This window comes from Telmatherina bonti, assembly GCF_933228915.1.
Source record: "Telmatherina bonti genome assembly, chromosome: 22".
In the NCBI taxonomy this organism is placed as follows: domain Eukaryota; kingdom Metazoa; phylum Chordata; class Actinopteri; order Atheriniformes; family Telmatherinidae; genus Telmatherina; species Telmatherina bonti.
Window position 1 is genome coordinate 5,120,795 of NC_136631.1, and position 26,755 is coordinate 5,147,549.

A 26,755-nucleotide genomic window follows, 5' to 3' on the forward strand; every position below is an offset into this window, starting at 1 on the left:
GACAGTTCAGAGTTCTTCTCGTGTCTCGTCAGGAGTTTGATGACAAACGAAAAGTTTGATCGACTGCAGGTCGCCATGGAAGCAGAGGTATTGATCCACTGATCCCAGACCAGTCAGGAGTTCCTCCAGACTCATCAACTGCTGGAATTTAATCTGTGGATTCAGGTTCAACAGGTGGGACAGTCCAGGTCAGAGGTCAGAGGTCAGGGGTCAGAGGTCAGGGGTCAGCGGTCAGAGGTCAGGCATCAAGAGTCAGATCTGATAAATGAGTTTTATTTATCTTTTCTCTGAGTTACTGAATGTCTCAGTTAATTTGGTTAGTGTTAGTAACTTGGTCAGGGTTTGACAACTTTGTTCGGGTTAGTAATCTTCCTCATGATTAGTTAACTTGGCCGGAGTTAACTAGGTCAGGGCTGGATAGTTTAGTAATGGTTACTTGACTTGTTTATGGTAATTATTCCTTGAGGTAAGATCACTTGGTTAGGTTTAGTAAACTGGTTCTGTTTTTTCAGCTTGGACAGGGTTATATAATTTAGTAAATGTTAGTTAACCTGGTAAGGTTTAATCCATTTGCTTAGGATCGCTTAACTTGGCCAAGATTAACTATGACAGGTTAAATAATTTGGTCACGTTCAGTTAAGTTTGTTAGGATTAACCAATCATCCGGTTAGTGAATTTGGAGAAGGTTATAATGGACACAAGGCTACTGAGTTAAGGTTGGTTAACTTGGTTAGGTTTAGTTCATTTGCTCGGGGTTAATCCACTTGGCCAGGATTATTCAGGGATGGATAATTTGGTTAGGTTTAGTAAACTTTTCTTTTTTTTTTTTTTTTTTTTTTATTGGCCAGGGTTAACTGAGTTTGTCAAGTTTAGTTAATTTGGTTTGAAGTAAAAATTCTTACAGTAATTTCGGGGAAGGTAAATAATAATGGAGGTAAAATCACTTAGTTAACGTCATAGTTCATTTGCTAAGTTTGACATAATTAATTAGGGATGAATAACTTAGTTAAGTTTAGTTCAGAAAATTTGCTGTTTTTTTTGTTTTTTTTAACTTGGCCAAGGTTAGTTAACGAGGTGAAGATTTGCTCAGGGTCAAGGTCAGGTCGAAGGTCGGTGTCGGGTCGGGGTCGGGGTTTGGGGTCGAGGGTCAGTAAAGATCTCCGTCTCAGCAGGAAACTCAGACCAGAAGACTGGAAATCAGAACTAACTGATCAGAACCAATAAACCAGTCGGACTAACGGATCCAGTTTCCTGCTGGTCGGTTCGCTTGACGCTGCAGCCGACTGAGGTCTTTATCTCTGCTGAGACTGGAGATCTGGATCAGGAGGTTTAGGTTCTGAGAGGGACCGGTTTCAGACAAGCTGTAGTGTTTTAAGCCATGACCCGGATTTAAACGGACATAAACTGGAGGAAGGAGTCGGACCTCTGCGGTTCCTCTCACCTGTTCAACACCTGCAGGGTTTTTGTGAATCTTCGGTTCAGTTTCAGACACTCGCCGATCCAAAAACCCAAATCTGTTCTGTAAACATCAGTAAAATGTTGGGAATGTAAACACCAGCGATGGAGTCCTTCGAGGCCCTCAGGGACCCGGATCGGGTCCAGACCGCCTCGTGTGCTGTCCAGTCAGCTGCAGCGCTGAGGCGGGACCGCCAGTGAAGTGCACGTTTGTGTTCACATTCTGTTTGTTCCTGAGTTGAAGGTCAAAGCTGCCGAGATGTTCCGGTCAAAAAACACCTGTTCTACAGTATTGCTGCGGAGTCGAGCGGCGCCGTCGGTACCAACAGAACTATTTACAGATCCCAACGAGGTTTCTGTCTCTAGGACGAGTCCTGGTTCTGCTGCTCCGCCGTCCGACACTTCTCCGTCATCTCCTGACAGAAATCCACCGTCACCGTTGGGCTGCACACCTCCTCCGTGGCCCCCAGAACCAGAGGACTCTCCGGGTTCTCCTGACCCAGACCCAGAGCCTCCAAGTGCCCGTCCTCCAGCCCCGGCCCGCAGGAGCCCTCCCCCACCTCACCTTGTTGCGATGCAGGTGAACCGGACCGGACGACCCGGTCAGAGGAAGGAGACGGCGGGTTGGAGGTGAGGTCGATGCTGGCGGAGACGGGGGGGTTCTGGACCTCCCTGCACACCTGCTGGGACAGGAAGGACAGGTTCTGCCACAGCTCTGACATGCAGACCTGCAGCTGGTTCCGCTCGTTCAGCAGCTTCTCCTTCTCACACACCTGGACTCAGAAAAAACAGGTTAAGGATTCAGAACCAGAACCGGGACCTGGATCAGGTCTGAGGAAGGTCTGTGTGGGAGGTCTAAGGTCGTACCAGTTTGCGGATCTCGTTCTCCAGGTTCTGGATGCAGTCCAGCTTCCTTTTGCGGCAGCGCTGAGCGGCGATCCGGTTCTTGCTGCGGCGCCGGATGTCGTGTATGAACTCCAGCTGCTCTGAGCTCAGTTTGTGCATTTTGATGAGAATCTGGAAGTCGTTCCGCGGCAGGTTGGTGATCTGGTCTACGGGGAAGGGCAGCGTCACCTGCAAGGACCGCAGAGTTTATCGGTCTCCATGGAAACCAACAAAGCCGTGTTCGCTGACCTGAAAACGGTTCTAAAGCCGGTCATACAGTTTAGCTGCCCTGAGTTTAGTCTGTCAGGTCATGCAGGCAAAACCAGCTCTGCCGCTCATCAGTGACATCATCAGTGACATCATCAGTAAACAGAAGGTACAGATAATATTTCTTTTTATGAAACACATAAGGAGCTACAGAGAGCGGCTGAACCGGATTCCCTCCGCCTGCAGACACGGGCGCTCCGCCTGCAGACACGGGCGCTCCTCCTGCAGACACGGGCGCTCCGCCTGCAGACACGGGCGCTCCGCCTGCAGACACGGGCGCTCCGCCTGCAGACACGGACGCTCCGCCTGCAGACACGGACGCTCCGCCTGCAGACACGGGCGCTCCGCCTGCAGACACGGACGCTCCTCCTGCAGACACGGGCGCTCCTCCTGCAGACACGGGCGCTCCGCCTGCAGACACGGACGCTCCTCCTGCAGACACGGGCGCTCCTCCTGCAGACACGGGCGCTCCGCCTGCAGACACGGGCGCTCCGCCTGCAGACACGGGCGCTCCTCCTGCAGACACGGACGCTCCGCCTGCAGACACGGACGCTCCGCCTGCAGACACTGGCGCTCCGCCTGCAGACACGGGCGCTCCGCCTGCAGACACGGACGCTCCGCCTGCAGACACGGGCGCTCCGCCTGCAGACACGGGCGCTCCGCCTGCAGACACGGGCGCTCCGCCTGCAGACACGGACGCTCCGCCTGCAGACACTGGCGCTCCGCCTGCAGACACGGGCGCTCCGCCTGCAGACACGGGCGCTCCTCCTGCAGACACGGACGCTCCGCCTGCAGACACGGGCGCTCCGCCTGCAGACACGGGCGCTCCGCCTGCAGACACGGACGCTCCGCCTGCAGACACGGACGCTCCTCCTGCAGACACGGACGCTCCGCCTGCAGACACGGGCGCTCCGCCTGCAGACACGGGCGCTCCGCCTGCAGACACGGGCGCTCCGCCTGCAGACACGGGCGCTCCGCCTGCAGACACGGACGCTCCGCCTGCAGACACGGACGCTCCGCCTGCAGACACGGGCGCTCCGCCTGCAGACACGGACGCTCCGCCTGCAGACACGGGCGCTCCGCCTGCAGACACGGGCGCTCCGCCTGCACACACGGGCGCTCCGCCTGCAGACACGGGCGCTCCGCCTGCAGACACGGGCGCTCCGCCTGCACACACGGGCGCTCCGCCTGCAGACACGGACGCTCCTCCTGCAGACACGGACGCTCCTCCTGAAGACACGGGCGCTCCGCCTGCAGACACGGACGCTCCGCCTGCAGACACGGGCGCTCCGCCTGCAGACACGGGCGCTCCGCCTGCAGACACGGGCGCTCCGCCTGCAGACACGGACGCTCCTCCTGCAGACACGGGCGCTCCGCCTGCAGACACGGGCGCTCCGCCTGCAGACACGGACGCTCCGCCTGCAGACACGGGCGCTCCGCCTGCAGACACGGACGCTCCGCCTGCAGACACGGGCGCTCCGCCTGCAGACACGGACGCTCCGCCTGCAGACACGGGCGCTCCGCCTGCAGACACGGGCGCTCCTCCTGCAGACACGGGCGCTCCGCCTGCAGACACGGGCGCTCCGCCTGCAGACACGGACGCTCCGCCTGCAGACACGGGCGCTCCTCCTGCAGACACGGGCGCTCCGCCTGCAGACACGGGCGCTCCTCCTGCAGACACGGGCGCTCCTCCAGCAGACACGGGCGCTCCGCCTGCAGACACGGGCGCTCCTCCTGCAGACACGGGCGCTCCTCCAGCAGACACGGGCGCTCCGCCTGCAGACACGGACGCTCCGCCTGCAGACACGGGCGCTCCGCCTGCAGACACGGGCGCTCCGCCTGCACACACGGGCGCTCCGCCTGCAGACACGGACGCTCCGCCTGCAGACACGGACGCTCCGCCTGCAGACACGGGCGCTCCGCCTGCAGACACGGACGCTCCGCCTGCAGACACGGACGCTCCGCCTGCAGACACTGGCGCTCCGCCTGCAGACACGGGCGCTCCGCCTGCAGACACGGACGCTCCGCCTGCAGACACGGGCGCTCCGCCTGCAGACACGGACGCTCCGCCTGCAGACACGGACGCTCCTCCTGCAGACACGGACGCTCCGCCTGCAGACACGGGCGCTCCGCCTGCAGACACGGGCGCTCCGCCTGCAGACACGGACGCTCCGCCTGCAGACACGGACGCTCCGCCTGCAGACACGGGCGCTCCTCCTGCAGACACGGGCGCTCCGCCTGCAGACACGGACGCTCCGCCTGCAGACACGGACGCTCCTCCTGCAGAGACGGGCGCTCCTCCTGCAGAGACGGGCGCTCCGCCTGCAGACACTGGCGCTCCGCCTGCAGACACGGGCGCTCCGCCTGCAGACACTGGCGCTCCTCCTGCAGAGACGGGCGCTCCGCCTGCAGACACTGGCGCTCCGCCTGCAGACACGGACGCTCCGCCTGCAGAGACGGGCGCTCCGCCTGCAGACACGGACGCTCCTCCTGCAGACACGGGCGCTCCGCCTGCAGACACGGGCGCTCCGCCTGCAGACACGGACGCTCCGCCTGCAGACACGGACGCTCCTCCTGCAGACACGGGCGCTCCGCCTGCAGACACGGGCGCTCCGCCTGCAGACACGGACGCTCCTCCTGCAGAGACGGGCGCTCCGCCTGCAGACACGGACGCTCCGCCTGCACACACGGACGCTCCGCCTGCAGAGACGGGCGCTCCGCCTGCAGACACGGACGCTCCTCCTGCAGACACGGACGCTCCTCCTGCAGACACGGACGCTCCTCCTGCAGACACGGACGCTCCTCCTGCAGACACGGGCGCTCCGCCTGCAGACACGGACGCTCCGCCTGCACACACGGACGCTCCGCCTGCAGAGACGGGCGCTCCGCCTGCAGACACGGACGCTCCTCCTGCAGACACGGGCGCTCCGCCTGCAGACACGGGCGCTCCGCCTGCAGACACGGACGCTCCGCCTGCAGACACGGACGCTCCGCCTGCAGACACGGACGCTCCGCCTGCAGACACGGACGCTCCGCCTGCAGACACGGACGCTCCTCCTGCAGACACGGGCGCTCCGCCTGCAGAGACGGGCGCTCCGCCTGCAGACACGGACGCTCCTCCTGCAGACACGGACGCTCCTCCTGCAGACACGGGCGCTCCGCCTGCAGACACGGACGCTCCGCCTGCAGACACGGGCGCTCCGCCTGCAGACACGGACGCTCCGCCTGCAGACACGGGCGCTCCGCCTGCAGACACGGACGCTCCGCCTGCAGACACGGACGCTCCGCCTGCAGACACGGACGCTCCGCCTGCAGACACGGACGCTCCTCCTGCAGACACGGACGCTCCGCCTGCAGACACGGACGCTCCTCCTGCAGACACGGACGCTCCGCCTGCAGACACGGACGCTCCTCCTGCAGACACGGACGCTCCGCCTGCAGACACGGACGCTCCTCCTGCAGACACGGGCGCTCCTCCTGCAGACACGGGCGCTCCGCCTGCAGAGACGGGCGCTCCGCCTGCAGACACGGGCGCTCCTCCTGCAGACACGGACGCTCCGCCTGCAGACACGGGCGCTCCGCCTGCAGACACGGACGCTCCGCCTGCAGACACGGGCGCTCCTCCTGCAGACACGGGCGCTCCTCCTGCAGACACGGGCGCTCCGCCTGCAGACACGGACGCTCCGCCTGCAGACACGGGCGCTCCGCCTGCAGACACGGGCGCTCCGCCTGCAGAGACGGACGCTCCGCCTGCAGACACGGACGCTCCGCCTGCAGACACGGACGCTCCGCCTGCAGACACGGGCGCTCCGCCTGCAGACACGGGCGCTCCGCCTGCAGACACGGGCGCTCCGCCTGCAGACACGGACGCTCCGCCTGCAGACACGGACGCTCCGCCTGCAGACACGGGCGCTCCGCCTGCAGACACGGACGCTCCGCCTGCAGACACGGACGCTCCGCCTGCAGACACGGGCGCTCCGCCTGCAGACACGGGCGCTCCTCCTGCAGACACGGGCGCTCCGCCTGCAGACACGGACGCTCCGCCTGCAGACACGGACGCTCCGCCTGCAGACACGGGCGCTCCGCCTGCAGACACGGGCGCTCCTCCTGCAGACACGGACGCTCCGCCTGCAGACACTGGCGCTCCGCCTGCAGACACGGACGCTCCGCCTGCAGACACGGGCGCTCCGCCTGCAGACACGGACGCTCCTCCTGCACACACGGGCGCTCCGCCTGCAGACACGGGCGCTCCGCCTGCAGACACGGACGCTCCGCCTGCAGACACGGGCGCTCCGCCTGCAGACACGGGCGCTCCTCCTGCAGACACGGGCGCTCCGCCTGCAGACACGGACGCTCCGCCTGCACACACGGACGCTCCTCCTGCAGACACGGGCGCTCCGCCTGCAGACACGGGCGCTCCGCCTGCAGACACGGGCGCTCCGCCTGCAGACACGGGCGCTCCGCCTGCAGACACGGGCGCTCCGCCTGCAGACACGGGCGCTCCTCCTGCAGACACGGGCGCTCCGCCTGCAGACACGGACGCTCCGCCTGCAGACACGGACGCTCCGCCTGCAGACACGGACGCTCCGCCTGCAGACACTGGCGCTCCGCCTGCAGACACGGACGCTCCTCCTGCACACACGGGCGCTCCTCCTGCACACACGGGCGCTCCGCCTGCAGACACGGGCGCTCCGCCTGCAGACACGGGCGCTCCGCCTGCAGACACGGACGCTCCGCCTGCAGACACGGACGCTCCGCCTGCAGACACGGACGCTCCGCCTGCAGACACGGACGCTCCGCCTGCAGACACGGGAAAACGTGCTTTTATAGGTTTGCTGACTCATCAGGTAGATGGAGCCAAAAAGCTGCCTGTGATCAGGCAGAGGTGTATAAAGTAGAAGTAAGAGTAAAATAAAGTAGAAGTCCTGCCGTGGTTTTGGATCTACTGATGTGTTTAGAACAGGTGTTTTCTCCAACAGGCTCGTCTACCTGCAGTGGAGCTGCTCTGATTAATTACACCTGGTTTAGTGATGGTTGGAACGACTTCTACTTCTACTTCTACTTCCTACACCTCTGATCAGGTGAACCGGAGTTAAACCTGATGTCAGAGCAGAGGCATGATGGCTGACATCATCCACCAGGAGGTCAGGTTACTATGGCAACCTCTACTCTCACATCCTTTCTGACAAACTGAAGTCACCTGTAAGAGTCCTAACAAAGCGTTTAAGATCATCTCAATAAATTATTTAAAGCTGTAAGATGCTAAATCCTGAAACAACGCTAAAAATGCTAACAGGTTTAAATAATGCCAGCAGCTGGAAATAAGACCATAACTCCAGATGTGAACCGGATCTATCAGAGGCTGTGCAGGATCAGGTTTCAGATCGGTGAGTTTAAAACACTTTGCAATAAAACTATAAGAAATGAACATGATTTAAACAACCATAACCCTCCTGTAAGGGTCAGCTCTCCGTTAGCAGGTGAGCTGTAATGTGGCGGGACGTCCAGCAGGTGTCAGTATCATCCTGCAGATCTCTGACACTTCCTGTTTCTCTCCTCCTGGCTCTCAGCTGATCACTTTAAAAAAATCAATAACCCATCATCAGACACTGATCCTTTGTTCAGAAAGAAAGCAGCTTCATGCTGCTTTAAATTCTGATGACTTTTTACCTTTCAATGAGAAAATCCAGAAATATTCATATTCCTTTCACATTAAGACGAAAAATCAGATACGATACGATGAAACACAATAACTGTCACTGTGGTTGAGCTATTTAAAGATGAGCATCCATTTTCCTCGTATAGCAAGACATTGCACACACACACACACACACACACACACCTATCTACAGTTGTGCTCATATGTATTCATCCCCTTTCATTAAAGAAAAAGCTGAATTTACAAAAGTCACTCAAATAACTGGAGACTTAAAGGAACAAGAACTAAAAATTTGTAAAAATATGATTTAGTAATATAAAACACTGTTTTTTCATTTATTTGAGTTGAAGAAAGAAAAAAACAAACAAATGTGTCCTGGACAAATGAGAGACTTTTCTGTTGAACAGTGGGACAAAATACCTGTCAACAGGTGCAGAAGTCTGACTGAGAGGAACAGAAAACACCTGACTGGAGCGGAAACATTAAAGGATTCTTCAACTAAATGTTACTTTATGACTGATGGAATATGTAATAAATTATCTGATTTGTTTGCTTTTTAAAAATAAAAATTTCTATTGAACCAGAATTAGAAAATAATGTCATGATTTTCATCAAATTTTTATTTATTATTACTTTAGTCAATTTCAGCTTATTTTACAGGCAGCTGTTTTTTTTTTTCCTTCTTTAATGAAAGGTATGAATAAATATGAACACAACTATGTATCTATGTTTTGTTTGGTTTTTTTAAAATTAATTAATTCTTTTTTCTAAATTTATTCCTTTTCCAGATTATCTTTATTAAGAAGTGGAGGCAATCGTTTGTTATTTTAAATATTTTTGTCTTTTTAAATGATTAAAAATCAAAAAAATGCTGAAATAAAATGGAATGATGGAGGATCTCTCCCTCGGTTCCAGTGACCCGTTTGGAGCAGAACTGGGTCAGGAGCAGCAGATGGTGGAGGGACATGGACAGGGACAGGACCAGAGTGGTTTTGGATCCGTCTGAGTCAGTCAGAACAGAACCAGGTGTGGAACGGGTCGACAGACTGAATTCACCAGGTTCTGCACTGCTGATCTGGGTCAAACAGGAACCAGCACCAGGGTCCAGATCCAACACAGAGGAAGAACCAGACTCACCTCAGGACCAGACGCCCTGGATCCTCCTTCGCTGTCGCCCTCTGAGAACGAGCTGGACTCGTCGCTGGAGTTCCCGCCACTGGTACCAAAGCTCTGCTCGCTTTTGATTCTGGTTCGGCCCAGAGAAAACTCGGCCTCCCTGTGGGGGGTGGTGGGCTCCCCCAGCAGGCAGTGAGGCGGCGCAGAGACCAGGCTGGATTGTGGGGGCGAGGAGAAGCTGCCGGGTGAGCAGCTGCTGGCTGCGTCCACCAGATGTAGAAAGGAGGACTGGGAAGTCTGGGACGGCGCCGGGGACTCTGTGGAGGTCTTGATGGAGATGGGGCAGGTGGAGGTGAGGCTCGACAGGCCAGACGAGGGAGTCTCCGCCTGGATCAGGGCTGAGACTTTGTCTTGGAGCTTTTCGTCCATGTAGGGACGAGCGGGCAGGCGGCGCTCTCCGGCTGCAGACGAAAAGATGACGCTGCGGCGGTCCAGCTCCGCCTCCCGCTGAGAAGAGGACGCCTTCGGCCTGTCCTCCTCCGTGCTGTCAGCACTGATGTGGACGTGACTTTCAGAGTCCTTGGTCCTCTGCCGGTCCTTCAGCAGCTCCCTGTAGTGGCTGAGGGACAGCTGGTTGGACAGCAGCTGCTGGATGGTGGAGCTCGGCACGCTGCTGAGATCCAGACCTCCTCGCTGGAGGTATGAGCGCAGGCAGGACGAGGGGAGTCCTCGGCTCGCCGAGTTCTCCGCCGCCTCTGGAACCCCTTCCACCTCCAGCTCCATCTCCAGAACCTCCTCAGTGCACAGCTCCGGGTTCCTGTCATCGATGCTGTCCTCAAACACAAAAGGTTCCTCTTTGATCCTGGAGGGGGTCAGAAGATCCTGGCTGTCCGCCGGCGCAGATCTCACCGGACTTTCCGAGCCGCCGTCGGCCCGCCGCCTCTCTCCGTTGGGCTTACCCCCCTGCTGTTGGTACTTCCTGTACTTGGAACACTGCAGAAGGTCCGCTGGAGGCGGAGCAGCGTGATCCGTCAGCTGAACCGTCTCTGAACCGTCAAACGCGACTTCCTCAGAAGCCCCAGCTCTACCATCCTCGTCCTCCTCGTCCTCATCATCATGTTCCACCCTGCCATTGCTGGCGTGTTCTCCGTCGCTCTGGAGCTGAGCCTGAAGGAACCGGAAGCAGGAATCCTCCAGGTGGTGCACGCCCAGGAAGTCGGCGCACAGGATGACCTCGTGGATGTTTTCTCTGCTCAGAACCAGCTTGGCGGTGTAGGCGAACTGAAGAAGAGGAGCGAAGCCTCGGGCCGTCACCTGCAGGGAGGAAGAAGAACGTCGGAAAGGATCAACATCTCTGATCCTGCATGACGGAGGATCCTGTTTACACAACCAGTGTCTGATAACTTTGAGTAATCAGATTATTCTAATACTCTAATCTGATGCGTCTGGATTGTTACTGCGTATAAAACTATGGGCGGAGCCTCTGTGACGCCACCCGCCATTTGTCAACAGCTGAACCGGGCGGTTCCTACCGTCACCATCTTGGCATGCCATCACTCCGGAAAATACAGAAATGGGAAAAGAGGCTGAGATGAGGGGGGGGGTTTAAAATCTACCAAACTCCAATCTTCCCTTAGCTAAGTGCTAACTTAGCCTACCGCCATCTAATGGGGGCTAGCCAGCCAACGGGAACTAGCCAGCCAACGGGAACTAGCCAGCTAACGGGGGTAGTCAGCTAACGGGAGCTAACCAGCTAACGGGGGTAGTCAGCCAACGGGAACTAGCCAGCCATCGGGAACTAGCCAGCTAACGGGAGCTAACCAGCTAACGGGGGTAGTCAGCCAACGGGGGCTAGCCAGCTAACGGGGGCTAGCCAGCTAACGGGAGCTAACCAGCTAACGGGGGTAGTCAGCCAACGGGGGCTAGCCAACTAACGGGAGCTAGCCAGCTAACGGGGGCTAGCCAGCCAACGGGGGCTAGCCAGCCAACGGGGGCTAGCCAGCCAACGGGGGCTAGCCAGCTAACGGGGGCTAGCCAGCTAACGGGGTAGTCAGCTAACGGGAGCTAACCAGCTAACAGGGGTAGTCAGCCAACGGGAACTAGTCAGCCAACGGGAACTAGCCAGCCAACGGGAACTAGCCAGCTAACGGGAGCTAACCAGCTAACGGGGGTAGTCAGCCAACGGGGGCTAGCCAGCTAACGGGGGCTAGCCAGCTAACGGGAGCTAACCAGCTAACGGGGGTAGTCAGCCAACGGGGGCTAGCCAACTAACGGGAGCTAGCCAGCTAACGGGGGCTAGCCAGCCAACGGGGGCTAGCCAGCCAACGGGGGCTAGCCAGCTAACGGGGGCTAGCCAGCTAACGGGGTAGTCAGCTAACGGGAGCTAACCAGCTAACAGGGGTAGTCAGCCAACGGGAACTAGTCAGCCAACGGGAACTAGCCAGCCAACGGGAACTAGCCAGCTAACGGGAGCTAACCAGCTAACGGGGGTAGTCAGCCAACGGGGGCTAGCCAGCTAACGGGGGCTAGCCAGCTAACGGGAGCTAACCAGCTAACGGGGGTAGTCAGCTAATGGGAGCTAACCAGCTAACGGGGGTAGTCAGCCAACGGGAACTAGCCAGCCAACGGGAACTAGCCAGCTAACGGGAGCTAACCAGCTAACGGGGGTAGCCAGCCAACGGGGGCTAGCCAGTTAACGGGGGCTAGCCAGCCAACGGGGGTAGTCAGACTAAAGCTAATGCATGTTAGTGGCTAACAACTGGAGTTGTGTTTCAGTCTACCCGTCAATCAAAAGGACACAGCCCTAATTATGCAGATTAAACAATCTAAATAATATTATTTCTGATCTTGCTTTTAATTATCTTCATCTAATTAGTTATTTTATTGCGATCTTTAACCAGGCAAGTCCAGGCAAACAAAAGAACCGGACCAGGATGTGAGCATGGAACCGGCCCAGAACAAAGTGTTTCCTTAGTCCCAGCACCATCAAGTTCTGATCCATTTCCTGCTCTGTGGATAACGGGTCAGACAGGTTCTGAGGCAGAGGAGAGCGCTGGAGGAAGAGAGATTCATCAGAACGACAGATCTGGGTCATGTGTGTGGTGGGACGAAGAGCAGCTCCCTCATCAGCCTCAGAGGAGGCGGCACCGACGGTGATGTCATTAATATTCAGCCCAACAGGTGTTCCGAACTAAATCCATCTGGGTCAACGCTGCCCTCCGTCTTCTGACCCGATTAATCAAAGTCAAGCCCCGCTCTGCTTCTTTCACTTCCTGTTTGTGAGAACCAATCAACAGAAAGAACCAGACCAGGCTGCTCTGGCATCTGATTGATGAACAGGCTGCAGGTCTTCAGCAGAAAGGTTCTGGTTCTGCTTTTACAGTGTGTTCACGCCAGACACGTTTTGAACGTCAAAAGCGCCAAAAGCGTCAGGTTTACATGTAAAGTCTATGTGGAGGCGCGTCAAGGAGGCGTCAAGCGTTCCCGCAGCGTGACACGCATCACACGCTGAAAATTTAAAAAGATTTATAAGGTTGATGTGCGTTGTCAAACGCCAGAGATAGAAAATCCAAACTTTTGCTGCTTGAGGCGGGGCGACAATTCACTTTCAAATCAATTCAACTTTATTTATATAGCGTCAAATCACGGCAATGCCATCTCAAGACGCTTTACAGACAGAAAAAAAACATAATAAAAGCCAATTCATAATAGCCTATATAAGGAAACCAACAGATTGAGTTGGAGGATCCAACTTAATCTCCCATCCTGAGCAAGCACACTGGCAACAGTGGGAAGGAAAAAACTCCCTTTTAACAGGAAGGAAACCTCCGGCAGAACCCGGCTCAGGGACAGGCAGACAACCAATCAGAGTGATATACGTCACGGCTCATTTTTTAGCGGGAGGAAGTCAAAGAAGGAGGACAAGCTAATTGTTTCGGTTTATGCAAAGCCAGTCATCTATGACTGTTTACATTTTTATTATCGTGATTGGAACAGAAAGGACCTTGCATAGCCCTACAACAATGTTCTCTTTATTAAATAAAGCGACGCTGTTCTCTCTACTGCACCGCCATCATTCAAACTAACCGGAAGGAATCCTCCGCCTCCCCCCCTCTTTTCCACCACGTTTGCCGCTCGCTCCCGTCAAGCGGCAAACGCGGCAGGAGCGTCTATGGCGTTGGACACAAAAGTGACAGTTTAGTGACCAGCAGCGAGCGTTCTGGTGTGAAGACATCGTTAGCTTAGTTCTCCATCTTTCCTCCCACAGTCCAGAAACGCGTCATTACCGGGTGGTTCTGATCGGACCCGAGGAGGTTTCTCTCTGTGATGGACATATGACCTGTCCAGGTGTACCTGACTCTTAGCTGGTAGCTGGATAGACTACACCCCCCTCCAGTTCTCTGTAACTGTGGAGACGGCAGAACAAACATCCCGCCCTCCCTGAGCTTTCTGGTTCCGCCATTGGACCCTTTACCTCGTCTGGCAGGCTGATGATGGGCTCGCCGTCTCCTGCAGACCCGTTGTGTCCCAGCAGAGCTTGCAGAAAGTAGCGACTGCTGGCCGCGAGGACGGCCCTGTGCGCTCGTACTTCCCGACCCTCCACCAACACCGTCACGTCACAGAGGATGCCTCGCTGCCGCTGCTCCTCCAGGCTCAGAAGCACGTTGGCACAGTGCACCTTGGATTCGTACACATACACGGGCGTTGTCGCCTCCCCGGCCTGCTGCTCCGACATCCCTCCTCCTCCTGAGAGCCTGAACAGAGGGCAGAAAGGACACCTGGTCATTTCAGCTCGTAGTATTCTACCAGGAAATTAAAACCCGTTGGGGCGGATGCAACGTCGACAAACACAAAACAAAACCATGAAGATGAGTTCAGTCTTTCATCCCCTTTCTTCTCCGCTTCATCCAAATGAAGACGTGTCTGTGCTGTAAATACAAACATTCACCACAGCTTTCATTCCTTCCACCTGCAGCAAATTCACACTTTTCAGTTTCAGACAGAAACAGAGGCTGAGGAAGATCCCGAAGGATCATCCTCAAACTTCCAAGGTGGTTCTCTGCGGAACACCACCAGCGTTCCTGAGGTGGTTCTCTGCGGAACACCACCAGCGTTCCTGAGATTCACTGATCCGACTGATCAAATTGGTCAGTTTGATTGGCCATCTGATACCCATCAGTCTGTACTGACTGCTTTGGATAAATAACACGGCTTCAAATCATTAGTTTTTCTAAAGTCCGAGACCTTTTCAGAGTATTGACAACTTTAAAATGACCTTCTGATGATGGACTTCATGAGAGACGGACAGGTGGGACATGAGCCTGTTCTGGTTTCAGCAGAATCCCCTCTGGATCCTTCTGGAACCGACTTGTTCCAGATCGGCCACTAGGGGGCGCTGCACACACAACATATGTAATGTTTGCAAGATCTGACTCGGAGGAACTTTGTGAGGTTCTTGTCTAAGAAGAAACCAGGAGGAAAGTAGAGGCTTCAGTTGGGGAGGGAAGGAGGTCCAGAAGTTTCCTGGTCCTCCTACAGCTGAAGACACCCCCGCCTGAAGAGAAACATGCTACAAGTCTGGAATAAAAATGACGCAGAGCCTAAATATTATTTGGGTAATTGGTTTTTTACATTTGATACAAGACTCTCCTTTAAATCACCATCTGTAAGAACTGATGAGGAGCCAGATGAAGGTTCACCACCTGCGCAGCATGTCTGTCCTCAGAGGCGTTAATCTGTGCGCTCCTCCTGCAGGCCGGCGCCTCCTCGTGGGGAGGTGCGTGTGGTTCCTGCAGCAGCAGAGAAGCTTTGCTGGGTTTCATAAAGCCTGAACGCAGACAGCTGAGGCTGCAGTCTGCCCGCCTCATCGGCTCAGTGTGTGTCAGCAGGAACTCAGTGGGGGCTTTCTGCTGACTCGGGCTTTTTCTGCTGTTCGTAGTAAAGCTGTTTTTTTCCCTCTCTGAGCCGACGGACCGATCATCTCGTCGCCTCAGAACAGATCTGACTTCATCTTTTATTTTTCACTGCCTGTATGAGCGTGTTCTGCAAGTGATCCATCAGCTGTTTGTGTATTTTATGGTTCTGACTCCCGACCGTAGCTGGGTTTATCCGGGTCGGGAGGAGAGCAGCGCCACCTGCTGGCCACAGGACCAACAGAACCGGCAGCACGTGTTCCGTAAACCTCAAGACCCTTTATGGGCCGAAGATGAAGATGATGGGGATGATTAAGATGATGCAGGCGATGAAGATTATGAAGATGATGAGGATGAAGATGATGGAAATGAATAAGGTGATAAGGATCATGGAGATGAAGATGATGATGTGGATGATGAAGATAATGAAAATGATAAAGATGATGAGGATGATGAACATGATGCAGGTGATGAAGAGGATGGAAATTTTGGGGTTGATGGGGATGAAGATGATGACGATGTTGAAGACAATCAAGATGAGGGGGGTGATTAAGCTGATGCAGGTGATGAAGATAATGATGATGATGGGGCTGATGAAGATTATGGAGAGAATAAAGATGATACAAGATGAAGATGATGAGGATGATGAACTTGATGCAGGTAATGAAGATGATGAGGATGATGAACTTGATGCAGGTAATGAAGATGATGAGGATGATGAACTTGATGCAGGTGATGAAGATGATGAGGATGATGAACTTGATGCAGGTGATGAAGATGATGAGGATGATGAACTTGATGCAGGTGATGAAGATGATGAGGATGATGAACTTGATGCAGGTGATGAAGATGATGAGGATGATGAACTTGATGCAGGTAATGAAGATGATGAGGATGATGAACTTGATGCAGGTGATGAAGATGATGAGGATGATGAACTTGATGCAGGTAATGAAGATGATGAGGATGATGAACTTGATGCAGGTGATGAAGATGATGAGGATGATGAACTTGATGCAGGTGATGAAGATGATAGAAATGAAGAAGATGATGGGGAAGAAGGTGTGCTCCTGTAGCTCTGCAGCCAATCAGAGATTTCCTCTGAACAGCAGCAACATTCAGCCGTTCTCAGGACAAAATGTTCTGTAGAACACGCGTGACCTTAGGCTCCGCCCCCCGGACCACTTATAGGACGGGTCGGTGAGACGAGTCGGGTCGAGAGGAAACCATGGAGACGAGTTAAAGATAAAACCTCACCTTGGGGGAGACACAAGTCCCGACTCGTCCTCACCTCTGCTGGAAGATTGATTGTGCGGTCGTATCATAGACACACACACACACACACACGCCCACACACACACAGTCCTGCAGTGAAAACATTCAGCGGTGAATTATTCATCATAGCAGCAGCAGAGGTCTTCCCCAAAGCTGCTACTACAAGCAAATATTCATTATCAAACACAAGTAATTTACCATTTACACACACACACACACACACACACACACACACACACACACACACACACACACACACACAGGCAGTGTGTGTGCTGCTATGTCCTACTTTCTGTCTGTCCTGATTATGTCTCACGTTCAACTGATGATCTACTGAGTATTACAGTATCTGTGCGTTTCTGAGGTGAATAAAGATCTGGTTCCAGCAGAACCGGATCGGATTATAGATTCCTCCAAGATTTTACAAGAATTAATGCTTAGCAAAGTAGCCACGTCGTGGTATTTTGGGGTTTCCTACTTGCTGTGGAGAATTTGACACGGCTTTTCAAAGTTTTTCTCCCTCATGTCGTTTGTTCCACACCGCGCCATCTTTACCAGAAACGAACTGGTCACAAGCTTCATGTCACATTCGGGGACACGTAAAGTGCGAAGAAAGTGTTTACATTACACTTTTGTGATATGTATCAAACGTCTGGAAAACCGCCTCATGAGTAAAACTTCTTAACGATTTTTGACTTTTTTTTTTTCTTTTTTTTTTTTAATGTAGGAGTTTCCATTAGCTTTTTTTTTTTTTATTTTATTGCGATATTTAGATTTTACGCAATTCTAGGTGTAATGGAAACGCAGCTACTGTCAGCGCACCACACCAGGGATAACTTGTCAGACATGTATTTAGCAAACAGACCAGAATTCGCCTCTTTGGTCCACATTAGTGTGAGCGAACCGTACAATCAGAAGAAGCGAACCAGGGTTCATTTCCAGCCGACTCAGACTGAAGAATATCAGCCTCTGAAGATGACATTCCTGAAATAACCTTTTCCCAGCGGAGGAATCATCCAGCGCAGCAACTATCACAGCGGTAACGCCACCTGAATACATCTAAATCTCACTTCCATCGAGGTGTCCGGCTCGGAAAGGTGCGGTTTGTAAACTTTCAGAGCCAATCGTCCCGTTTTTTTTTGTTTTTTTTTCCAAACTGCAAACTTAGCAGAATGTTGCAGAAAACCCCAAAATTCAAGATTTGAAGTTGGCCGCATCCAGTAACATCTGTAGTCCACTGCTGTCTTTGTTAAAATCCTTTTAATCCAAATATCGCTCAAATTGATACCAAAAGCTTGAATCTGTATTGGGCTGCACGGTGGCGCAGTGGTTAGCACTGTGGCCTCACAGCAAGAAGGTCACTGGATCAATCCTTGGCTGGTTTGGTCAGTGGCCTTTCTGTGTGGAGTTTGCATGTTCTCCCCGTGTATGCGTGGGTTCTCTCCAGGTACTCCAGCTTCCTCCCACCATCCAAAGACATGCATGATAGGTTGATTGGTCACTCTAAATTGCCCCTAGGAATGAGTGTGAGCGTGAGTGTGGTTGTTCATCTCTCTGTGTGTGTCCCTGCGATGGACTGGCGAGCTGTCCAGGGTGTACCCTGCCTGTCGCCCAAAGCCAGCTGGGATAGGCTCCAGCTTCCCCGCGACCCTGAATTGGAATGAGCGGTTCGGAAATGAATGAATGAATGAATCTGTATTGTTAAATACCAGTGTGATGAGATCGATATTTTTCTGCACAAGGCTTGGTGAGTGTATGTGTGTGTTATTGGGTGTGGGTGTGTGTGTGTGTGTGTGTGTGTGTGTGTGTGTGTGTGTGTGGGGGGGGGGGGGGGGGGGGGTTCTGCTTTAATCTAGCTGATTCTCCCTTTTAACTTCATTTTTATGAAACAATTGTGTTTCATAAAAATGAGTTTGTGACTCATTTTTTTGTGTGACAAAAATTGTGACAAAAGTAGTTATTTGTTATTTTATATTGTTTGCAAACAAAAACGCTTGAATTTACAAAAAAATGTTTATATGGCAAAAATCTATTAATTGTTCTATTATTTTTGTAATCATGCCCAATATTTATAGAAAAAATTTCAAGTAAAAAGTAGCAATATTTTCCTGAATTAATTTGGTACCAAAATGCCAAAATTTACAGAATCGCCCAGTCGTTGTGTCCGCTAAGTTTCTATTGTAAACAGCAGCAAGTTGTTATACTGCAATAGTTATTTTAAGGCGGGATTGATTGTTAAAAGTTATGTCAGGTGTGTGATTTATTGAAACGTAGAACTCTTCATCCTTCCTAGTTTTGCTTGTGAAAATGCAAAACATGCATCCAAACCCGAACCATCCTGACCAGGAAATCCAAATCAGGAGTTTCAGATGCCAATGACTGGTGTCCCAGTCCTGGTCCTGGACCTGGTCCGGGATCCTGGCTGCACTTACTCAGCCTGTAAAGTGCTGACAGATCCAGATCCTGACACTCAAACAGAAGGAGCCCTCATGTCGATCCAGAACCAGATGTTCTGGTTCTCCCCTCTTCCTCTTCCTCCCTTCCAACCAAGCTGGGAGGAAACTTTAGCCCTCCTCCAACAATGTCCAGGTAAAGGTATCACAGATTCCTGCTCCTCCCTCAGGAGATCCGGCCATGACATCAGCGCCTCCTGCTTCATGCAAGCCATTGTTTGGGAAGTTCTCAGTTTCACTGTGGTCACAAAGATCCTGATAAATGGACTCTGAGGTCACCGTGAATCCAGGTTTAGCTCAGCCCTTTGTCTTCCTCAGCGTGTTCGCAGATGCTGATGAACTCTTCATCACAGCTCATCACATGGCGGGTCAGAATCATGACTGCTTGGTCCGACCCCCACGTCCGCGGAGACAGCTGGACAACACAACATGTCTTCTTCCCAAAGTGCTCCTCAAAAAATCTGGTTATGGGTTATTCTGGTCCAAACAATCTTCATTTCCCCAAGCGTCCCCGCTTCTATTCTATTCTATTCTTATTTAGACAAAGCTTTTCTTCAAAGCTACTTACATCTGAGAGCGAGAACACCACAAGCAAGACATCAAACTGTAAGTCCAGTTGGACGCATGTGTTCATATCATCAGTTTCCCGGGAACAGTGGTATGTAACTCTGGGGTAAACTGTGATGGTCATGTGACCCTCCAGCTGGTCTACGGAGGTTTTCCAGCGTTTCAATCCGTCCAGGAGGTTTACAATCCAGACACAACATGTAGTGTTTATTCAGAGACTCTAGATGGTAAATCCACCATTATTTATCACATCTTCATCACCATCACTACCATGTTGCTAAGAGACCTCTATTTTCACCTGGACATGATGATGAAGACACTTCCTGTCAGACTTTCCACCAATCAGAGAGCTTAAACTGACGGTAACGTCCAATCAGGAGCAGCCAAAGATCAACAAGTGATGAGAAAAGCAGGAAAATAATGATCCTCTATGGCTGGAATAAAGCCAAGAAGACGTTTGGGATGCAGCTGAGGTGGAGGTGCTGCAGTGAGGAGAGCAGGTAGATAGTAGCAGGAAGACGTGTGGAAACATGGAAATGGTTTGTTTGTTTCAGTGCTAATAAGTTTAAAAATAAATGCAATTTTGAGATGTTCAGAGGCGTCCCACCGGGATCTGTACTCGGCCCACTTCTTTTTCTTTAATACGAATGAATTCCTGCTTCTGTGATGCAGCAGTGTGTGTTAACATGAACATATCTACAAACTTAAGTCTCACATTTAGCAAAAAGTGTCAGAATATTCTGTTGAAAAGTGTAAATATGGAAACAGTGTGTGTGTGTGTGTGTGTTTCAGACGTGAGAGAATGATGTGCAGATGAGAAAAGGCTTGGTCACTGCTGATCTATGTGTTATTTCTACAAACTTTTGGTTGCTCTTTATGCTGCTTCATCTATTCATACATTCATTTTACATAATTTAAGCCTCAGAATCCGACAGCTGAGGCTGAAAACATCACGTCCGCATGGAAACATCACGTCTGTCGGTTGACTGGGATTAACCACATGAACAAAGAAAACTGCTTCAGCTCCTGCTTGCTGGTCGGTATAAAGATGGTGGACATTCAGATGCTTCCGGTGCATTAAATCAGGAACATAACAGACTACTACACATGCCGTTTTAATTATTCAGTCTCACTCAGTGTGGGTTTGAAGAAAATCAAGGAAAACAAATTAGACATAAATGTGGCTCCGCAGCCTGAAGACCAAAAACTAAATAAATATAAATGTCTAACAACTACTTTTTATTTAGGATTAAAATGAAAGACATCTGGAAATTCATGCAAAACCCATGAGAAAAATATGACGATGATTTTCCTCATACAGGGTGTGAAAAGAAGTGTTCCATCAATTCAGATCAAACTTTATTAATAAATTCATCCAACAGCAGCTCAAAGTGCTTTACATATTAAAAACACATTCAATTTAATTAAAACCATCACACAATCAAGTAAAACACATCAGCCTTCAAAAACACACAGCTTATCACCCTCTGACACACACACACACACACACACATCCACACAGGGCACATATACAAACTCACATCATCACCGTGGTAACACAGAAACAGGAGAAATCCGAGCCGGTTGGGTGAATGGATTCCAGGCGAGGGAGGTGGGCGTTCCTCGTCCCCTCAGCCTGGAGGTCAGCTGACATCACTCCCAGAGGAGAAACTGGAACAGGATGGTCGGGTTTCACGGAGGTCGGCGTCAGGAAGTCGGTCCAGCAGGGAAGAGTTCAACCAAACAGGAACAGAAATGGCATCGAGCAATCCTCAATTTTCCCCATCCAGAACTCACATAAACACCCGAACAGGGCAGAGTGGATCGGTTCTGGTTCAGAACCAGCTGTGTGGACCTGATAGTGGCGCTCTCCAGCGCGCCCACGCAGCCTCCCCGTCTTGGCAGCCACATGGCTGCAGAGCATGAAGAGCCGTTTATCTCTCCGCTGTAATCCCTCTGCAGAGCATCAAAGCAGCACACACACATGATCTGCAGAACACGGTAATGTGTGTGGACAGGTGGAACCTCCGCATCCCCAGCAGCTTCCAGAGGAACGCGTGTGACGGAGGTGTTTGGAAAGCTGCTGCCGTTTTCTGCTCCTCTGAGGGAGAATGGAAGTTTTCAGCCATGTTGGCATCAGAAAGGGATGAAGATGACGATGTTCTTCAGATCAGCTCAGACAGAAACATCCCAACAATCACACGGATGTCTGGTGAGGTTCTTCATCACTCTGATAACCCGCAGAAACCATCGCTGCTTGTGGTTCTACAGGAACACACCTGGATGTCCTGCTCAATGAACAGAACTGAGTCAGAACTGGATAGAATGAAAACTACAGGTTCCTCTTCGTCATCACTGGATCTGTTTCCAACTTGGTCTGCAAAACCAGTTCTGAGATGTTTTTAATGTCAGAATATCGGTCAAAGACCTCCATCTCCTCCCGACCAGACCCGCGATTCCTCCCGACCAGACCAGCGATTCCTCCCGACCGGACCCGCGATTCCTCCCGACCGGACCCGCGATTCCTCCCGACCGGACCCGCGATTCCTCCCGACCGGACCGGCTATTCCTCCCGACCGGACCCGCGATTCCTCCCGACCAGACCCGCGATTCCTCCCGACCAGACCCGCGATTCCTCCCGACCAGACCAGCGATTCCTCCCGACCAGACCCGCGATTCCTCCCGACCGGACCGGCTATTCCTCCCGACCGGACCCGCGATTCCTCCCGACCGGACCCGCGATTCCTCGTCTTCAGACCAGCGATTCCTCCCGACCAGACCCGCGATTCCTCCCGACCGGACCTGCGATTCCTCGTCTTCAGACCAGCGATTCCTCCCGACCAGACCCGCGATTCCTCCCCTTCAGACCCACGATTCCTCCCGACCAGACCCGCGATTCCTCCCGACCAGACCCGCGATTCCTCCCCTTCAGACCCGCGATTCCTCCCGACCAGACCCGCGATTCCTCCCCTTCAGACCCGCGATTCCTCCCGACCAGACCCGCGATTCCTCCCGACCAGACCCGCGATTCCTCCCGACCAGACCCGCGATTCCTCGTCTTCAGACCTGCGATTCCTCCCGACCAGACCTGCGATTCCTCGTCTTCAGACCCGCGATTCCTCCCGACCAGACCTGCGATTCCTCGTCTTCAGACCCGCGATTCCTCCCGACCAGACCCGCGATTCCTCCCCTTCAGACCCGCGATTCCTCCCGACCAGACCCGCGATTCCTCCCGACCAGACCCGCGATTCCTCCCGACCAGACCAGCGATTCCTCCCGACCGGACCTGCGATTCCTCGTCTTCAGACCAGCGATTCCTCCCGACCAGACCCGCGATTCCTCCCGACCAGACCCGCGATTCCTCCCCTTCAGACCCACGATTCCTCCCGACCAGACCCGCGATTCCTCCCGACCAGACCCGCGATTCCTCCCCTTCAGACCCGCGATTCCTCGTCTTCAGACCCGCGAGTCCTCGTCTTCAGACCTGCGAGTCCTCGTCTTCAGACCCGCAATTCCTCCCGACCAGACCTGCGATTCCTCGTCTTCAGACCCGCGATTCCTCCCGACCAGACCTGCGATTCCTCGTCTTCAGACCCGCGATTCCTCCCGACCAGACCCGCGATTCCTCCCCTTCAGACCCGCGATTCCTCCCGACCAGACCCGCGATTCCTCCCCTTCAGACCCGCGATTCCTCCCGACCAGACCCGCGATTCCTCCCGACCAGACCCGCGATTCCTCCCCTTCAGACCCGCGATTCCTCGTCTTCAGACCTGCGAGTCCTCGTCTTCAGACCCGCGATTCCTCCCGACCAGACCTGCGATTCCTCGTCTTCAGACCCGCGATTCCTCCCGACCAGACCTGCGAGTCCTCGTCTTCAGACCCGCGATTCCTCGTCTTCAGACCCGCGAGTCCTCGTCTTCAGACCCGCGATTCCTCGTCCTCAGACCCGCGATTCCTCCCCTTCAGACCCGCGATTCCTCCCCTTCAGACCTGCGAGTCCTCGTCTTCAGACCCGCGATTCCTCGTCTTCAGACCTGCGAGTCCTCGTCTTCAGACCCGCGAGTCCTCGTCTTCAGACCCGCGATTCCTCGTCTTCAGACCCGCGATTCCTCGTCTTCAGACCCGCGATTCCTCGTCTTCAGACCTGCGAGTCCTCGTCTTCAGACCCGCGATTCCTCCCGACCAGACCTGCGATTCCTCGTCTTCAGACCCGCGATTCCTCCCGACCAGACCAGCGATTCCTCCCGACCAGACCAGCGATTCCTCGTCTTCAGACCCGCGATTCCTCCCGACCAGACCCGCGATTCCTCCCCTTCAGACCCGCGATTCCTCCCGACCAGACCCGCGATTCCTCCCGACCAGACCCGCGAGTCCTCCCCTTCAGACCTGCGAGTCCTCGTCTTCAGACCCGCGATTCCTCGTCTTCAGACCCGCGATTCCTCCCGACCAGACCTGCGATTCCTCGTCTTCAGACCCGCGATTCCTCCCGACCAGACCAGCGATTCCTCCCGACCAGACCCGCGATTCCTCCCCTTCAGACCCGCGATTCCTCCCGACCAGACCCGCGATTCCTCCCGACCAGACCCGCGATTCCTCCCCTTCAGACCTGCGAGTCCTCGTCTTCAGACCCGCGATTCCTCGCCTTCAGACCTGCGAGTCCTCGTCTTCAGACCCGCGATTCCTCCCGACCAGACCTGCGATTCCTCGTCTTCAGACCCGCGATTCCTCGTCCTCAGACCCGCGATTCCTCCCCTTCAGACCTGCGATTCCTCCCCTTCAGACCTGCGAGTCCTCGTCTTCAGACCCGCGATTCCTCCCGACCAGACCCGCGAGTCCTCGTCTTCAGACCCGCGATTCCTCCCCTTCAGACCTGCGAGTCCTCGTCTTCAGACCCGCGATTCCTCCCGACCAGACCCGCGATTCCTCCCCTTCAGACCTGCGAGTCCTCGTCTTCAGACCCGCAATTCCTCCCGACCAGACCTGCGATTCCTCCCGACCAGACCCGCGATTCCTCCCGACCAGACCTGCGAGTCCTCGTCTTCAGACCCGCAATTCCTCCCGACCAGACCCGCGATTCCTCCCGACCAGACCCGCGAGTCCTCCCGACCAGACCCGCGATTCCTCCCCTTCAGACCTGCGAGTCCTCGTCTTCAGACCCACGATTCCTCCCCTTCAGACCTGCGAGTCCTCGTCTTCAGACCCACGATTCCTCCCCTTCAGACCTGCGAGTCCTCGTCTTCAGACCCGCGATTCCTCCCGACCAGACCTGCGAGTCCTCGTCTTCAGATCCGCGATTCCTCCTGACCAGACCCGCGATTCCTCCCGACCAGACCCGCGAGTCCTCCCGACCAGACCCGCGATTCCTCCCGACCAGACCTTGGAGTCCTCACATTTAGAACTGTGATTCTTCTTCTGTAATTAACTTCAGGTTGAACCCTACTGAGGCCTGCAGAGACAAACCTGGTTCTGTTTGGTTGCACTGACTTGTTCTTATCTGTGGTAAATTTTGGAACTGAAATCTCATCTGAATGAACCTTCAAACCTCTAAGTCTGAAGAGTTCCACACTGAAAAACAAAGCAGCTTTGTACGATGAAGACTCCCATGATGAAGACTCCCAGTGAGCAGCTATCTGCTGTTGTTGTTGTTGTCATTGTTGATGTTCTCAGTCACTAAGATGAGCCTCAGCTTCGGATTAGCCGCCCCTACATGGATTTAAAGCCCCTATTGCCCCACCATCTGCTCCGTCTGCACCACCCTCCAGCAGCCGGACAGATGGGGGGAAAACACCAGATAAATCAGAGCTGCATCAGCTTAAACAATGCTGAAGTACCTGCAGATACAGGGCTGGTTCTGGTTCTGCAAGAACCAGTTCCATGTTGGTTCTACACAAAACCAGTTGCGTGTTTAAGCTACAGAAACTTCACAGAGCCACGTCCTGATGTCACATAAACATCCCGTCCAACACATCAGAATGTCCTCCAGTTCTTTGTGTGAACAATGAGCAGGTTGGAGCGTTCAGCTGTTTATCCTGTCAACGGTCTAAAACAGCGTCAGTGTGAACGCTCTGAGAACAGGATCCATACAGCTGCTTAGTTACAAACTCCAGCTTGACATGGTTATCACTGTCAAGCTGGAGCTTAGAAACAAACACAAATATATACGACAAATTATTGATCATTTATCTTCTCAAAAAAAAAAAAAAAAAAAAAAAAAAAAACCACAACTCTTTCCCTTTGTACTTTAATATCCAGAGATTCTGTGAAGATGCCGAAAAACAGCTGAAGTCCAGGAAACCTGTGCAAGCGCCGAGACGACAAACTCCTGAAAACAACAAACCTCAAAATGACAAACTCTGGAAGACAAACTCTGAAACAATAAGCCCCGAGAACATAAACTCCACAACATCAGACTCCAAGACGACAACTCCGAAACCGTATGGTCTGACAAGACAAGCTTAGAGAAGACAAACAGACGACAAGCTACAAGACAACACACTCGAAGACGGCGAACTCCAAGAAACAATTCTAAAACAACAAGGTCCAGGAGGACAAGCTCTGAGACAACAAATGTGCTCCACCATCTACCTTCAGAACCAAGACAAGTTAGTCTAATATGTACCAATGAATCTGCATATGCAAATCAGGCTCATGCATATTTGTGTAGTTTGTGTTCTGTGGGATATCCAAAACTCAGCATCCTGAATGATCCTCGATCTGGGTTCATAAATCAATCAAAATTTATTTCTATAGCAGTTTTCATACATAAGCCACTCAAAGTGCTTTACAGAATCGAAGGCAAAATTAAAACAAGGTTAAAAACAAGCCTTATGAACCTGTTCTGACAACCAGTCCACCTGAGCCAGTCGGATCTTGCACATACATACATACATACATACATATAAAAATTATGTGAGCATGTGACCTTTTAATGTGTCAGGCACTGTTTTATTGTAATTGTCCTTCTGAAAAATAAAAAAAATTCTTTTTTAAAAATCAGAATTTTACTTTATGAAACTATAATGTTTTCAGTTTCATTGTGCAGAACAGTAACCTGATCATTTATTGATTCAGTCTGATCAATACCTGGTGAGACGGAGTCAATTTGTAGATGTTCAGATGGGGGTGTTAAAAATAGACAATGGAGTCATTGCTCTCCCTCTCCCGGT

General features: G+C 53.2%; 1 protein-coding gene across 1 annotated transcript; it reads right to left on the minus strand.

Annotated features, from left to right (window-relative positions):
* Positions 1–1,769: 1,769 nt before the first annotated feature.
* Positions 1,770–14,117, minus strand: LOC306772718 (transcription regulator protein BACH2-like; the record flags this gene model as incomplete). Its single annotated transcript, XM_079262321.1, has 4 exons — positions 1,770–2,228; positions 2,323–2,529; positions 9,404–10,696; positions 13,857–14,117. The coding sequence occupies 4 exons, from the start codon at positions 14,115–14,117 to the stop codon at positions 1,818–1,820; spliced, it is 2,172 nt and encodes a 723-aa protein (XP_079118447.1). The 3' UTR covers positions 1,770–1,817.
* Between the last annotated feature and the right edge of the window lie 12,638 nt (positions 14,118–26,755).